The sequence below is a fragment of the Bos grunniens genome, chromosome 19 (genome assembly GCF_055505025.1).
Source record: "Bos grunniens cultivar Pamir isolate PY7600 chromosome 19, Bosgru_T2T1.0, whole genome shotgun sequence".
NCBI lineage: Eukaryota > Metazoa > Chordata > Mammalia > Artiodactyla > Bovidae > Bos > Bos grunniens.
The window spans coordinates 599,735-615,542 of NC_141183.1; the positions used below are offsets into that span (position 1 = coordinate 599,735).

The window sequence follows — 15,808 nt, forward strand, 5'->3', positions numbered from 1 at the left end:
GGGACTCTCAAGAGTCTTCTCCAACACCACAGTTCAAAAACATCAATTTTTCAGTGCTCAGTCTTCTTGATGGTCCAGCTCTCACATCCATACATGACCCCTGGAAAAGCCAAGGCTGGCTAATCCCGTCACCTCCCCTCGCCCGCTCCTGCGCTCTTCCCTCTGGCCTCTCAAACACCCCCGTCCTTCGGCGTCCTCCAGGGACGTCAGTCCCACGTTTAGAGCTTCCATTGCCTCAGAGAACCTGCGGGGTGCTGATGTGGGTTGAGCAAACATTCATGGGCTTGCTGTTTATCCCAAAGAGACTCTTTAATTGACGAGAGACGTGGGAGGGCCTCAGCCTTTGGGTTCGGGAGTCAGACCTGGGCTCAGGCTCCAGCACCGCCACTTCCCGCCTCGTCCCGCGGCTTCCTGCCCCTCTGAGCTCAGAGAACAGTGCTCGGTGGCTGCGTGCTGTGGGTGTCCGTGAAGCGGGGGCTGTAAGGCTCAGCATGGAGAAAGGCCCAGCCCTGTGGACAGTGGGCACCCAGGCAGGACGCAGGACAGCAGCTGAGTGAGTGAGACCGCCTGTCACGACCGTGGGGCCTGATCTGCTGGGTGAGGGGGGTCCGGGCAGGTGAGGCAAGAGGCGGGCACCCCGGAAGCGGCCCGTCTGGGCTTCTTCTGTCCTGGACGGGAAGCCGGACCGCTTCTCTTGGCTCTCGTTTTCTTACTGGCGTGTAGCTGCTTACAGCGTTGTGCTGGTCTCCGCCGTACAACAACGTGAGCCCGTTGTCGGAGCACATCTACCCCCGCCCTCCTGGGCGTCCCTCCACCCGCGTCCTGCCCCTACCTAACCCTACGCAGAGCACCGCGCCGAGCTCCCCGTGCGTACAGCAGCTCCCCGCTGGCTGGCTATCTTGCACGTGGTGATGTGTGTGCTTCAGGGCTACTCTCCCTTCGCCCCACCCTCTCCTCCCCGCGCTGCACCCACAAGTCTCGCCGCTATGTCTGTGTGCCTAGTCCTACCTTACGAATAGGTCCCTCAACACCATTTTTCCAGGTTTCATACACGTATGTGTTATACACAATATCTGATTTCACTCCTTGACTCTTTAAAACATTTCCATTGACTAACCTGTGGTTCACACATTTATCAGGAACTATTAAAAATGTGACGACTTTGATACTTGGACTCTGGGTTGGGAGCTGCTGGGTGAAGGATGTGGGGAACTCTGTGCTATTTGCTTTTGTGACTTTTTTTTTGGTACCGCAAGTGCTGCTAGTCACCATTTATTATTTATACTTCCGTTCTCCTTGAAGCCAGGCTAATTCTGATTCTGAACATCTAAAATTACTCTACAAATTTTAAAGAAATGATTACTAATTAGTTATTTCCCTTAGTTTGGCATTCTATATTTAGGCCTGAATTTCCTGCACACAAATAACTATTGTGTTTTTCAATCAGATTTGCTGTGGACGGAATGTTTGTGCCCCCACTTTGTACGCCGAGGCCCTGACCCCCTGGGGATGGTGTAGGGACGGGGCCTTGGGGTGACGAGGTCGTGAGGAGCCCTCAGGGTGGGAACGGTGCCCTGAAGGCTGCACAGCACGGCGCCCTCCTCTGTCGCCCGCTGCCCACTCTCAACCTCTTCTCTCTCCCCTGTTCCCTAAGTGAAGACACAGCCAGGAGGCAGCTGCTCCACGCCAGGAAGACGGTTCTGTCCAGAAACGGTCAACAGACACCTTGATCTTGTCTTACCTGTCCTCCAGAACCAAAAGAAATTCAGTCCATGGTATTATTACAGCAGTCTTAGCTAAGATGAGATTCCAATTCTTCCTGGTACCGTCATTAAAATATCTCTACTTCTATCCTTTAAACAGGTTTCCATTAAACTGACGATCTGTGTGACTTGGGCAAGTTAAATTCTTTGTGTCTCAGTTTCATCCTCTACAAAGATAATAAATTTCTGCACAGGTTTAAACAGGTCAATCAGGTAAAGCGCTTCATAGGCACCCCGTGGTGGGAAGCGCCGGTCACTGAGCTGCTGCTGCTGTTAGTACAAGGGCCGCTGAGCTCGTGGTCCTGGAGCTGAGCACTTCTCTGCACGAACCAGCAGACCAATTCTCGAGTGACATGGCCGGACTACAGCCAGAGACGCCACTGGTTGGCTTTCATGCGTGAAAAGTCTCTGATTCAGCACGGGTGTCTCCCCCGAGACGATTCCACAGTCAAGTTCAACTCCTGGCGACGACGGTGTGATCAGCCCCCGAGCCCCAGGAGGCTCGCCTTGCTGTCCCCGTGAGCTGGGTCTTTCTCCTGCACCAGGTATTGTGAGCCGCCCCAGTGGGGCCCCGGTGCCACTCCTGAGGCTCGGCGGAGCCAGGCCCCTCGGGCAGCAGCCTGGGAATGATGTGGCCAGTCTAGAGCACACGGCCTGGGGTCTGTGTTCAGAAGCACCAGGACTGGGAGCAACCCATGGCCAGGTGGTCCTGACTGAGGCGGGGGCTGAGGTCTGCCTGCCCACCTGCGGGGCGGGGGCCACCACAGGGCTTTCAGGACAAAGGACAGGCGCTCTGCCTTACTCCGCTCCATCCCTTACCGCTCAGTGCGTCTCCGTTTTATGGTGATTTTCTCTGAAGCGGTATGCTCCCTGCCTCCCTATGTGACTCTGACAATGGAGGAACCTTAGTAGAAGAGAGAGAGAGGTCAGTGAGGGGCTGCAACGGTGTGGATGGGCTCATGCACCAACTCCCAGGGTCCGCCTGCTCTGCGCCCAGGGGCCCGGCCATCAGTCAGAGTGGGCCCCCCAAACCCCGCAGCATCAGTCCAACCAGAGGGAACGCAGGTGAGAATCGCACCCCCATGCGCAAGGATGCAGGTCAGGAGGTTCTGAGAAAATAAAGCAACTTCTCCGAGACACAGTCACAGGGAGCCCATGTCTGCCGTGGGGACTTTACACACGACCCCATGCTGGTGGTCAGCTGCATGTGGTTCGTGTCATGAGGTCACCCAGTGGCAAAGTGAGGGACCCTTCCCTTGCAATGCCTTGAGACCCTCTGATTCTCCCTGAATTCTTATCTGACAGGACAGCACGGGGTAGAAAACTTGATTAGTTTTCAAAGAAAAAATGTGAGCAAGTTCCCCAAAGTAAGCTCTCTCTGGGACAACCTCCCCCACCCCAACTCTTTCCTTCAACAGACCCTCCGAGTCTTTTATTTTTCTATAAGATCTTCTGTTATTTACAGTAAGAGTCAGTCGGCTTTTCCGTTTCTGTGATAGCCTAGAATTCCTAAATACAAATGGGAACACAGTCTGTGTGCTCATCTCATGAGAGTGGATGTCCTTGTCCAGGAGGAGGGCGTGTCCGTCGGGTGGGACACGGTGGGCCCAGAACAAGGAGGACAGCGGCTTCCACCCTAACTCAGCTCAGTGGGCACTGCAGCAGACACGTCTGGTCACCCTGAGGCCCCGCGGCTGAGCGTGGATTTCGTGGGAGCCCAGAGGAGAAGCCGTGCTGCGACAGTGCCCACCCAGACACGGCCCGAGGGGGGCGCAGGGCCGGGGACACGGATGTGGAGCCACCGCGGCCGGGTCCTCATGGGTAAGCGCTGTGGGGGGGTGATGGCACAGGGCCTGGGCTCCCCACTCATGCTGTGACTCTGCAGGACCCATCTCCCGGGGCCTTGGTTTCTTCTTCTGGAAAACGACGCTAGTGATCAGGCAGTTGTGAAATGTAATAAATTAATCTGTGTGCGTTTCTCAGCACCCCACGCACTGCAGAGAAGTGTAGATGCCCCAAAGCGCTGCTGTTACCATCACGGCCGCCTCATCAGGTCATCACAGCCCGACGCCCCGAAACACCTGACCACCCCTCACCTGCCCCCACCCAGGCTGCACCTTCCCCAGGGCACCGTGTGCCACGGCTTCTGGTGGCCCATCCCCAGGGGGACAGCCATGCTCTCAGAGCCCTTCTCCACACGGCGCTCATGACTCGCTGGACGCCGAGTGTCTGTGAACCCGGGAGACGGGTGCACGAGAGCCAGCAGCTCCGCGTCCATCCCGGCCTCGGGGCCGGCCTCTCCTGGTCTGAAGGCTGCGGGCGGCCCAGCCACACCGCGGGGAGCGCCTCACCTGTGACGTGCAGCTTTTCATCCGTGACCTCGGCCTTCAGATAGATGCGGCCCCTCTTCTCTGTGTGGTCCATCCCGCAGAGGCTGGGCACGTTGATCACGCACTGCTTGTGCACGTTCATATCACAGGCTGCAAGTCGAGAAGGCAAAGGGTGAGGCTGCGCGTGGCCCGGAGCCACCCCCGCTCTGTGTTTTGGTTGCGTGAACAGAAGCGGAACTGAGCCACCCTCTAACTCGATGCTCTGCTATCGAGCGTCGGTGACATAAAGAACTGCTAGCAGATGTCCCTCACAGCACAGGCTCCCGTGAGTGACACATCCCTAAAATACTCCATCCATGTCTGTCCAGCCGCAACTGAGGCAGACCACCCCCGCCTGGTCTCCCGAACGTGCCTACAATGTTAACAGCAAACAAAATCCAGGGACTAATTAATACTTTATGTACACGGAGGCAAGCAATACACACATTTTAATCGGGATTCTTTCTGCCAAAGAATTTCTTATGCCTTCCTGAGAATTTGTGGGGCTGAGTTTATGATATTCAGAAAATGTTCTTTTCCTCAGCGAACTCTTTATCTCCAAGGAGGCTTACGTGCATTGCTTTTGTTTGTTGTTGTTTTTAAAAGAACCTGTGATTGATATTTTAAACCTATCCTCAAATATTTAAATATTATTCTGCGTAAAACAAATATACGCCTGGCTTGGTAAGGCATTCCTCACCAGCTGACATTACATGGGCAAGACAGGGAGAGGACTAAAGGTCAGTCTTATTGCGGAGAACTAAAGACACCGCAGGAGAAGGCGCTGGCGACCCACTCCAGTGTTCTTGTCTGGAGAATCCGAGGGACGGAGGAGCCTGGTGGCCTGCCGTCTATGGGGTCACACAGAGTCAGACATGACTGAAGCGACTTAGCAGCAGCAGCAGCAAAGACACCCTGAAAAGAGTCCTGTGCACGGAGCTCAAACATAAGACGCTGTGTAGGCATTCCTGCTCCACTGGTCCTGTACCTCAGGCTTCCAGAAGGAGCAGGTGGCCCCTGGAACCCTCAAGAATCCCCCGGGGGCACCACAAGGCTCTTCTGATACTTCAAGGTGGAGCCTTCTTGGTACTCTCGTTTTGAGTGTTTAACTCCTCGGTCCGTGGGACTCTCCAGGCAAGAATACTAGAGTGGGTTGCCATTTCCTCCTCCAGGGGATCTTCCCAACCCCAGAACTGAACCCTCAGCTCTTGCATCTTCTGCACTGGCAGGTGGGTTCTTTACCAGCTGGGCCTCCAGGGAAGCCCATTTAACTTTAACACGATGAGCTAAATAGCAAGAAGCATTGTGAAGCAGAGGTCTCAGTTACACAGGGCTCTCGAGAAGCTGTGCTATGACCTGCACTGGCGACCTCACTTGGGCAGAACTTGAAGGAGTAAAGGCCAGCACCTCTGGGACAGCCATGGGCCCAGGAAGGCGGTGGAGAAAGGACCCAGGCTGCGTCCTGTGTCAGCTGCAACACTTGGAGCTGGTGCGTCCTGGGAAACGTCTGCTCCTGCTCTGCCCGCTGCGAGGTGAGCCTGCAGGGGGCAGCTGACTCCCCACCAAGCAGGGATGCCCACAGCACCATCACGTTACAGGGTGTAGGAGCGTGGGGAGAGGGAGTCTCTGCCGCACAAGTCAGGGGAGGGGTCTGGCCCCCGACCACCAGCTCATGCTCCTCCTGCTCCAGCACGGAGCACAGACAGCAGCCCAGAGCCCCTCACAGCAGCCCAGAGACACAGACAGCAGCCCAGAGCCCCTCACAGCAGCCCAGAGCCCCTCACAGCAGCCCAGAGACAGAGACAGCAGCCCAGAGACACAAACAGCAGCCCAGAGACACAGACAGCAGCCCAGAGTCCCTCACAGCAGCCCAGAGCCCCTCGCAGCAGCCCAGAGACACAGACAGCAGCTCAGAGCCCCTCACAGCAGCCCAGAGACACAGACAGCAGCTCAGAGCCCCTCGCAGCAGCCCAGAGACACAGACAGCAGCTCAGAGCCCCTCACAGCAGCCCAGAGACACAGACAGCAGCTCAGAGCCCCTCGCAGCAGCCCAGAGACACAGACAGCAGCTCAGAGCCCCTCGCAGCAGCCCAGAGACACAGACAGCAGCCCAGAGACACAGACAGCAGCCCAGAGCCCCTCGGACTCTGAGGAAAAGAACAAAGACACAAGGTAACATGCTGCTCGAGTGGGAGCACAGTCCATAAACAGAATCTGAAGCAGAATCCTGGCATATAAACCAGGGGCATGTTATTTTATTAGCGTGCGTGCATGCTAAGTCACTTTAGTGGTGTCTGACTCTGTGACCCCAAGGAGGCAGCCTGCCAGGCTCCTCCATCCATGGGATCCTCCAGGCAAGAATGCTGGAGTGGACTGTTGCTTCCTCCTCCAGGGGGTCTTCCCGACCCAGGGACCGAACCCACACCTTACATCTCCTGCACGGGCAGGCGGATGGATTCTTTATCACTGAGCCACCGGGGAAGCCCTTTTATTAGAATACATTTGGCTAATAAATTCAAATCTATACCATTTATTTACTATCAGGACATTCCTGGGTGACCAGTAACGTCCTCTGGTCCTAACACAACTGTGAGCCGAGCTGCTGGGGACGCTCGGTGGAGACTCAGCTCAGCCTCGAGGGTGCATGCATTCCTGGCCTGTGTTACAGTTGGCAGCACCCCCAATCCTGGTCCACCCAGAAGAGTAGAAGGGTACAGCTGGCACCGCTGTTTAAGGGCACGGGTCACAGTCCTGGCCAACATGGACGAGGATGCAGCAGGAGACATGTGGCTTGTTCTGCCCCCTGAGTTAGTGGGCATCAGTCTCAGGTCACCTTCAACTTGTTACGGTCGAGTGCCTAACAGAGCCGAGTATTCACTTTTGCTCCAAGTTTTACAACAGTCAAAAGTGTATTTACAAACGCACTTAGAATCCACACTAACCCGGAAAGCAGTCTCTTGGGAATCTGACAATCTCTGGACGCACAGGAAACCACCAGCCCTGATGACCACAGAGGTTTCTCGAGGCTATTAGGGTCCAGGGCTCAGGAAGGTGAAGCCTGCATTCTGAGAAGCTACCTGCCTCCTCCGTAAAGTTCACACAGTCTGCCTTCTATGTACAGCTGACCCTGAGCGACATGGGTTTCAACTGCACAGGTCCTCTTAGACATGGATCCCTTCCCGAGAATTACACGGCTGACCCCCCGTATCCGCGGAGGATTACCACGGATACCGAGGGAAGACGATGCAGGCGCGTGTCTTTGCTCCATGTGGGGACAGATGAGGCTGTGGGCCACAACAGCAGCATTATCGAGTGACAACATGCTGATTGTACCCAAACTCTTCCTCGTCTGCTAGAAAAACAGGCTCGTCATTACCTTCTCTAATTACCTTCTCCTGCCCTAAACATACAATTTTATTGAAACAAATAAATAGCCTGGGGGGATCTCATTACATGAGATTAATCGAAGCAAAGAATTTCCATGAAAAAAATAGATGTCTTTCTCTCCTCCTGCAGTTGGTGCTAATACACACCGAACAAGAAGGGAGAAGGGGAGAGGGTGGGTGTCTTCCGGGATTTCATCTCTCACTGGCCTGGCAGGATCTGATCTGCCCATAATTATGCAAGACGAGGGAACTTAAAGCAAGCTCCTGTTCTTATTTTCACTGTGGTTTTGGCTCCAAGGAGAGCCCACTGGATTTTTCCACAGTCCACCCACTAATTGGAGACACGGGCAGATAATGACTGTGGATGCTCAGCTTATCTTGAAGCTGAACCAAATGTGGAATCTGGGGGTGGGATGTCTTCTTTCAACACGTGGCATTTGCTTGGGGGTTCGACCAGCCTGCATATAACAGGGATTGGAGATTCCTACCATGAAAACTGGTGACAGCACCAACTGCATGAAATCGGGGGCTTTTTTGGGTTCATAATTAGGCAGGGAAGTCGTATAATAAATTAGAACCTCGCCAGTGGGGAGATTCTATATTTTTGTAATTGAGCCCATATCTGAATGAAATCTACCGATTTTCTGAAAGGTTCCTGAGCATCACAGGGCCCTGCTGGCCCCGGGCATGCTGCAATAACAGAAAACATACTCACTGTCACATTTCATCCCCTGGTGGATGAGTCCGTAGAGCAGGGAGCCGCAGTGATCACAGAAGGTGGGGCTGCCATACGTGTGGATCTTGAACTTGTGCTTGCTCCTCGGGTCCTGCAGGGAGAAGCGGTACACAGACGGTCAGTCACGAGAAGACCAGCCAAGCTCAGGCCTGCCCCTCCCGTCCCCACGGCAACGGTCCAGGCCGCCCGCCTGGGCCCCGTCCTCTGGCATCCTATGACGGCGGGGCTCCTGCTCTGGGCCGGGCACCAGACACCTGCACCTCCTCTCTTTCCAGGTGTGACCTGCACATGTCGGGCTTCCCACCAGAGCCACCGCATCTGGAGCCAGAGCCTCCAAGGGGATCCAGGTGCCCCAGGCGAGCAGAGCAGTTCAGACCACACGGTCGTGCGTGTCCCCGGGGCCCAGCGTGGGTGGGCCCAGAGTCAGGGTGTGTTCAGGAGGCGGAACCGAGGGACCCTGCACTCAGTCAGCAGAGTTCGGGCCACCTCCTTTTGGACAAGGTTTCCAGAAATCCACGTAAGACCAGACACGCACCCAAACCAGCACCATTTCCCAAGCACCATATGCATCCCAGACGGTAAAGAATCTGCCTGCAGTGCAGGAGACCTGGGTTCGACCCCTGGGTCAGGGAAGATCCCCTGGAGAAGGGCATGGCAAGTCACTCCAGTCTTCTTGCCTGGAGAACCCCATGGACAGAGGAGCCTGGCGGGCTACAGTCCACAGCGTCGCAAAGAGCTGGACACGACTGAAGGACTCACACATACACACACACACACACAGAGACGCTAGTGATCTTCAAAGTCTCGAGATTTTACCAGCCGCCAAGACTTTAACACTGGTTCTCATCTGAGAGCTTTCAGAAATTCACTCAGAATGAGGCTCTGGCTCCTAACATTAAAAAAAAAATTTTTTTTTAAATATTCGCAACACATATTTTTCGAAGCAAGAGCACCACTGATTTTATAAATAAAGTTTTACTGGAACACAGCTGTGCTCATTCCTTGACATCTTCTCTGTAGTTACAATGGCCAAGTTGAGTGACAGAACCCTAATGACCCACAAAGGCTAAACACTAATTGGCCCTTACAGAACAAGTCTGCCAATCTCTGCTTTAGGATGGTGCTGTCTAAAGTATGGTCTCTGTGGCATCATCATGACCCGAAGCTTGTTACAAATTAAATCATGGACCCTCCCGAGACCAGCTGAATTAAACTCCAGGGACAGGCTTCACCACGCCCTGCGGGTGAGCCTGAGGCTGGCAGGGACATGAAGGCGGGGAGCCCCTGTTTTACACGGTTTCCCCACAAATACTGAGCGAGTGCCTAAGACGCTCCAGGCGCATGTGTGCGTCTGTGCCTGTGGCAGGGCACTAGTTTATTCGGAAACGTCTCTCAGGGTCAGAGAAATCAACACCTTCCTTGGGCGGTTACTTTCCTGGCCAGTGGCAGCTGTGAACGTGGTCTGAAGCGGGGGCTTCACCTCTTACCAGTTCTCCCAACATCCCAGGACGCTGGACAGAATATCACGGGCACAGGCTGGCATCAGCACTAATCCAAAGTTCCCAGGACGGACAGTACAGCCTGTGTCCCACCACACAGAGGGCAGCGTGGAGGCCAGGGGGAAGGACAGCCCGTCGTCCCCGCAGAAGGACGGCGTCAACCGTCGGCAAGAGATAAATCCAGCCTGGCAGCTCCCACGCGGGCCCCGAGCCCAGGCACACGGCGGCCCCAGGCAGCTGTCCTGCCAGCCAGCCGTCACATCGATCTCTGTCGGCGTGGCGCACGGGGACTCACTTCACTTTTCAGGAAGACCTGGGCTTCCTCCTCCAGGCTCTCACCTGGGAAGGTGCAGGAGGCGGGCTGCCTTCCTGGACACGGCGGGAGGAGACCAGGAGTCCTCACACCCTAAAATCCACGCGCAGCCGAGGACCGTGCCTACGATGGCAGTGACAGTGACACCAACACCGCCTCCTGCCTGGTGACCACCCCTGTATGCGGGAGCTTCCTCACAACCGACATCTCTCCTGTAAGTGACACCAACACCGCCTCCTGCCTGGCGACCACCCCTGTATGCGGGAGCTTCCTCACAACCGACATCTCTCCTGTAAGAGCCTTTACAGGGTTCTGGAGACCTTCGGTCTGAATCCAGCCTTGACACAAGCTCAGCAGCCTTGGAAAGTCACGGCATTTATTCACGAGGCAGAAATAAAGCCACCGTCCTAGACGGGGAGTGGGACTTAGGGAACAAACGAGAAGGGCTTTGCAGCCTGAGAAATGTCGGGACGGATACAAGGGAAGACGACTTCCAACCGTAACGTGCTCATCAGTCATAAAAGGGGTTTCCTGAAGCACAGGGCTGAATTTGCCGCTGGACCAGAACAAGGCTGGCAATTAAGTATTAACTTTGTCTCCAGGCTTCCTGGAAACCAAAGCAAGAGGAGAAAACAGACAAGCACAGTAGGTTCTCCTAGGATGGCAAGGCCGTCTGTGTGCAGAAACCTGTCTCAGCATCCTCTAAAGTCATCTCTCATCTCGCATGCAGTGAGCCGCCAACACACGCGTGTGAGAGGAGCCTGCAGGTCTTGAACAGAGCACTTCCCGCCCTGCTCACTGGGGACACCCCACAGTTACCCGCACAGAAGTGATGGGAAGTCCGGCCACGCTCGGTGCCACAGACACGCAGCTGGTCTACACACCAAAGCTGCACTACCCCCAGGCTGGCACCACTTTCTTCATTTCGTGCAATACGTGCAAATCTTGCTTTTTATTTCTCCAGGCACTGGCAACCTCTCATTAAGTGGAGTGTGAAACCCGCTGTCATATGTCACAAGCCTGACATTATATTATAATGAATGTGGGAAACGCTCCGCTCAGATGCTCTGTCGTCTACACCTTTGGGGGAGAAGAAACGTTTTTGACTAAACCGATTTTCATAGGCACTGACGAAGCCTAACCTAGAAGTCTAAATCTAGACCTCTTAGGAAAAAATAACACAGGAGAATTTCAAGTTCTGCTGGAAGCATCTACTAGCCTGCTTTTCCATCTTAGTTTTATAATGTAGCAACATCGTTGGAAAATTTCTCAGCATTTCTACCAGGACCATCAAAGTCATCACCATCACATTGTAATACACCCAAAGTAAACCCGTGGGTCTCCAGTGCACAGTATTTTGAGGCTGATGTGCCTTGCATTTCTAGGACATCTTCTTGAATTATCTGTAAGCATCCAGAAGGCGTATTCTAGATGAGTTCTAAATTGCAAGCTTCTGGGATGGGGACTCATCTGGCAACGTGCAATGTGAAACCTCTAGAGGAGTTAGAAGCCTTTCTTCCCCAGGAGGAAGGCAATCAATGATGCTTTCTGATGAAGATGTTTATATTCGAATGGACATCCCTTCAAAAGCCTTTTTAATTTGGTGAGTGAAATGATGGCAGGCTTTTGGCAGGAGGTCACCCTGGCGTGAATGCCCCACAGCTTTCTCAGAGGACGGAAGCGGCCCTCACTGAGGGCTGCAGTTCAGGGCGTAGGAGCTTCTGGAAAAGACTGTTGTTCAGTGAAGCCCTGGGGTGGGCCTTGCTCAGCCGCCCAGAGCAGCGAGGCTCCTTCAAGCCGCTCCCTCTAAGCACCAGGAAGGTCCCTGCTCTCACCATCTGATGTGTTCTCATGAGTCACACTTATGAGCTAGGCTTGGGTCTAAATGTCACCCACGCAAGCAGCACCAAAAACTCTGCTCCAAGGTCTAGCATTGTTTTTGTGATCTTACACTTCTTGGGAAGCAGGTTTTTTGTTTTTTAAAAAAACAAAAACTCTATGACTCAAAAAATTCCTATTTAAAACTTTTTGTTAATATGACAGTATTATCAAAACCAGATCATCAGATGAAGGGGATTTTACGTAACCAGGGTATGATTCTAACCATTACGTTGGACATTGCGTGTTGGGCAAGCAAGCCTCTGATGGCCCTTCTCAGGCTCCAGGACCAGCCTGCTCACACACCCTTGCACACAGTAGGTGTACAATAAGCAGTCTTTGAGGTGAAATGAAGAAACTGATAACTAATTAGGGTGTGTGTGTGTGTGTGTGTGTCTCAGTTGTGTCTGATTCTTTGCAACCCCACGGACTACAGCCTGCCAGACTCCACTGTCCATGAAATCTTCCAGACAAGAATGCTGCTGTGGGCTGCCATTTCCTTCTCCAAGCTAATTAGGATATTCCTTATCTTTTTGATGAATAATATTTAGACTTTGTGGTTTGAGGGCTTCCCTGGTGGCTCAGACGGTAAAGAATCTGCCTGTAATGCAGGAGACCCAGGTTTGATCCCTGGGTCAGGAAAGAGCCCTTGGAGAAGGGCATGGCCACCCACTCCAGTATTCTTGCCCGGAGAATCCCATGGGCAGAGGAACCTTGGGGGCTACAATCCATGGACGTGGATTGTAGAGTCGGTCCTGACTGAGCGACTAACACTTTCACTTTTGTGGTTTGAATACTTGCATATTTTAAGCATCTTATTTTAATGTCAGAATTTCAAACTAAACCATCAAGGATTCTTTTGGAATTTGAAAACTGTAATTAATAAATGTTTCTATATGTCAGGTTTTCCTGAGACGATGGCGATGTATAGAGGCTATTACCAAGTAAGGAGATGCTGGTTATATTATAGCTTTTAATTAAGACTTCCGTTTTGCTGGCGGCTGGAGGACCCCGTGCCCCACAGCGATCCCGTGTGGATGCCTTCCCAGCAGGCTGCTGGACTGGAGACGCTGCAGACAAGCCCCTTCATCACCAGACACAACAGCTCTTCCTCAAATGGGCTCGTGAACTGGCTGAACTATCGCGAAATAAATTCAGCTGGGATCCGTGGCAATTTGGATGACGCAGATAATGTATGAGTTCACTTTTATAACTCAAATCTTGTAGACAGTGTTTAAAGGCTCCTCTCACTGTTACCACCGAAGCTAGTCTGTCTCCTCACTTCCCCAGAGGCAAGCTACTTGTGTATCTATCGAGAGGAGATCGGTTTGACTGTTTTCTCTCTGAGGCTCATTTGTTACCCGGTTTTTACGTGGACGTCATTATGTTTTATGTTTCCCTCGGTGGCTTGCTCTTTTCCTCAGACAATACATCTTGGAGACCTGTCCGCGTCGTTACAGAGAGACCTAACTCATTTGATTTAAGTATTCCCTAATATAAGTAAATTATGGCTTATTTAGCCTTGCTGCTAGAGATTTTTATAGAATTTTTTTAAAGAGTCTGCCTCTTCACATTTAATGATGACAGCATCTTGCATAGCTGGGCAAAGAACCCACAAGAATCTTTCTGCCAGACAAGCTGAGTTTGACAAAGTGGTCCAACTGCAGATGTAAATGTTATTCATCAGAATAAAATGGGGCTTCGAGCGTGTGTGCTCAGTCACTTCCGTTGTGTCTGACTCTCTGTGATGCCACGGACTATACCCTCCAGGCTCCTCTGTCCGTGGGATTCTCCAGGCAAGAATACTAGAGTGGGTTGCCATGCCCTCCTCCAGGGGATCTTCCCATCCCAGGGATCGAACCTGCATCTCTTACGTCTCCTGCATTGGCAGGTGGGTTCTTTACCACTAGGGCCACCTGAGAAGCCCGGGGTTTCATTAAGATAAAAAATTAACCATCACCAGAGATAGAAGATCCTTAGTTCTATTTTAGAGCAGGACACATTCAGCAAGGCTGGTGGGTCCCTCATCCTCCTACAGGACAGAGCAAGCGGTGGGGGCAAGAACACAACCCCCCCACATATTCCTGAACCTCTGGATTGATACTCTGTGCACGGGAGCTCATGGGTGTTTCTCCAAGGATATAGCATTCGTTTTCCTTTCCTAAAGTCAACCTGACTCCCTAAGGAAAAAAATCGACTATTTGTCTGTCTCACAACCCACGTCTCCTGTGTCTCCGCCACTGGGTGGTGGGTTCTTTGCCACTCGCCACCTGGGAAGCCTGCCTCCAATGATGGGGTCCTTACAAAACTGCAGGAACGGGATCGAAATCCAGGAGCCAGTGCTGGTACAAGGCTACTGTACGGATTTCACCAGTATTTACACGGACTCACTCGTGTGTGTGTAGTTCTGTGATCACATTCACGCTCACGACATCGAAGGACTCTAGCCCCACAAAGAAGCCCCGGCACCATCTGCCCCCAGAGCCAACCCTCCCCGACCTTAACCACTGGCAAGCACCCGTCTATTCTCTATGAGATCAACTTTTACAGCATTTTTGAAAGCACCAAATAATATTTGTTCTGATGAAGGATTTGGTTAGCTCCAGTGCCTCAGTCTGAGAGGAAAACAGACTAGGAACCCAAGAAGCATCTTAATTATGTGAACCCTTGCCAGTTCTCAACGGCTGTCTCCTAAAAAAAAAATTCATGGCCAAGTTTAGAGGACTATCTGAGACCAAATCAGAGACACACAGAGACACATTTGATTTCAGAGTCTTGTTTCATTTAGCAAAGACAGAAGCGGGTTGATGTTCACACGAGGAGCCCCGGCCGACGCTCGAGATGGGGTGGGACGCTCCTACACGCAGGATGTGGCGGAGATGGACAGTGGGCGGGGAGGGACACTGCAAGGATTTTTGTCAGGGACTCCAAAAGGCACAGCGTTACTTGCAAGAAGGCTGGGTTTCGGACCTCCCTTTCAGACTGGAAGATTCGCAAGCAGCTGGTGTTTGTTCGACTGATTAAACACAGCAGAGGAGGCAGAAACTGCATTCCTGCCTCTTTCCTGCCTGCGGAGTCCACAGGGGGCAGGCAGGACGTGTCCTTGCCCCACAGCCTCGACCTCCTCGCCCACGCTGCTCGGTGCTCCCAACGGTCACCTCCCGAGAGGCCGTCCTCTCCAAGCGATGTTCCATGTTCACTTCCTGACGTCTGGCAATCTCTCTGCTTACAACCTTATTTTTTTCTTAATGTGCAGATTATTGTAAAATATTATTAGTCACTGTTATTAATTTTCAGTTGTTTATTTATATGTTCACTTATGTAAATAAAATCATTAGTTAAAATAAAATTAGAAAATAGAAAGGAAAATTATATACTTGGGGTATGCTTCATTCAAAAAAGACAGTGTGTGGATTTGCGTGTTTTCTTAAGAATCATATAAACAGATTGGTCTTTTTTTTTTTTTAGTTTTTTTAATCAGTTCCTATCAAACATTTTTCGATGTTGTTAACTACAAAGCAATATCACATTACACTGCGTGGTATTTCATCATGAGGCTGAACCACTTCTGATCTAGCCAATCCCCAGCTCCTGCTCAGGTAGAGTATTTCCAGTTTCACTGCCATAAACCGCACTGCCACCGGTGCCTGTGAACACGCGGCGCGAGGCACGGCAGTGACCCCGCCCATCTTTAATCGCTCCCGAGTCCCTTTTCCATTCCTGGAGTAGTAGGCAGATACCCCTAAACTCCACGAGAGGGAACAGCGTGACATCAGGGAAGGGAGGTCGGAGGAGATCTGACGGCTGTCCCCGTCGTCACTGTGGGAGCAGACGGGAAGCCTGCCGATGCGGTTCCCACAAAGC

At 52.5% G+C, this 15,808-nt stretch overlaps 1 protein-coding gene across 7 annotated transcripts in view; it reads right to left on the minus strand.

Moving 5' to 3' along the window:
- The window catches only part of PRKCA (protein kinase C alpha), a 301,651-nt gene that overhangs the window by 79,269 nt on the left and 206,574 nt on the right, over positions 1-15,808 (minus strand). For all 7 annotated transcript variants that reach the window (XM_086355747.1, XM_086355743.1, XM_086355745.1 and 4 more), the window contains 2 exons: positions 8,234-8,345; positions 4,115-4,243 (listed from right to left, as the gene is read on the minus strand). In XM_086355747.1, the coding sequence (XP_086211873.1) occupies positions 4,115-4,243; positions 8,234-8,246 (142 nt within the window). In that variant the 5' untranslated portion in view covers positions 8,247-8,345. The remainder of the gene's footprint in view (positions 1-4,114; positions 4,244-8,233; positions 8,346-15,808) is intronic.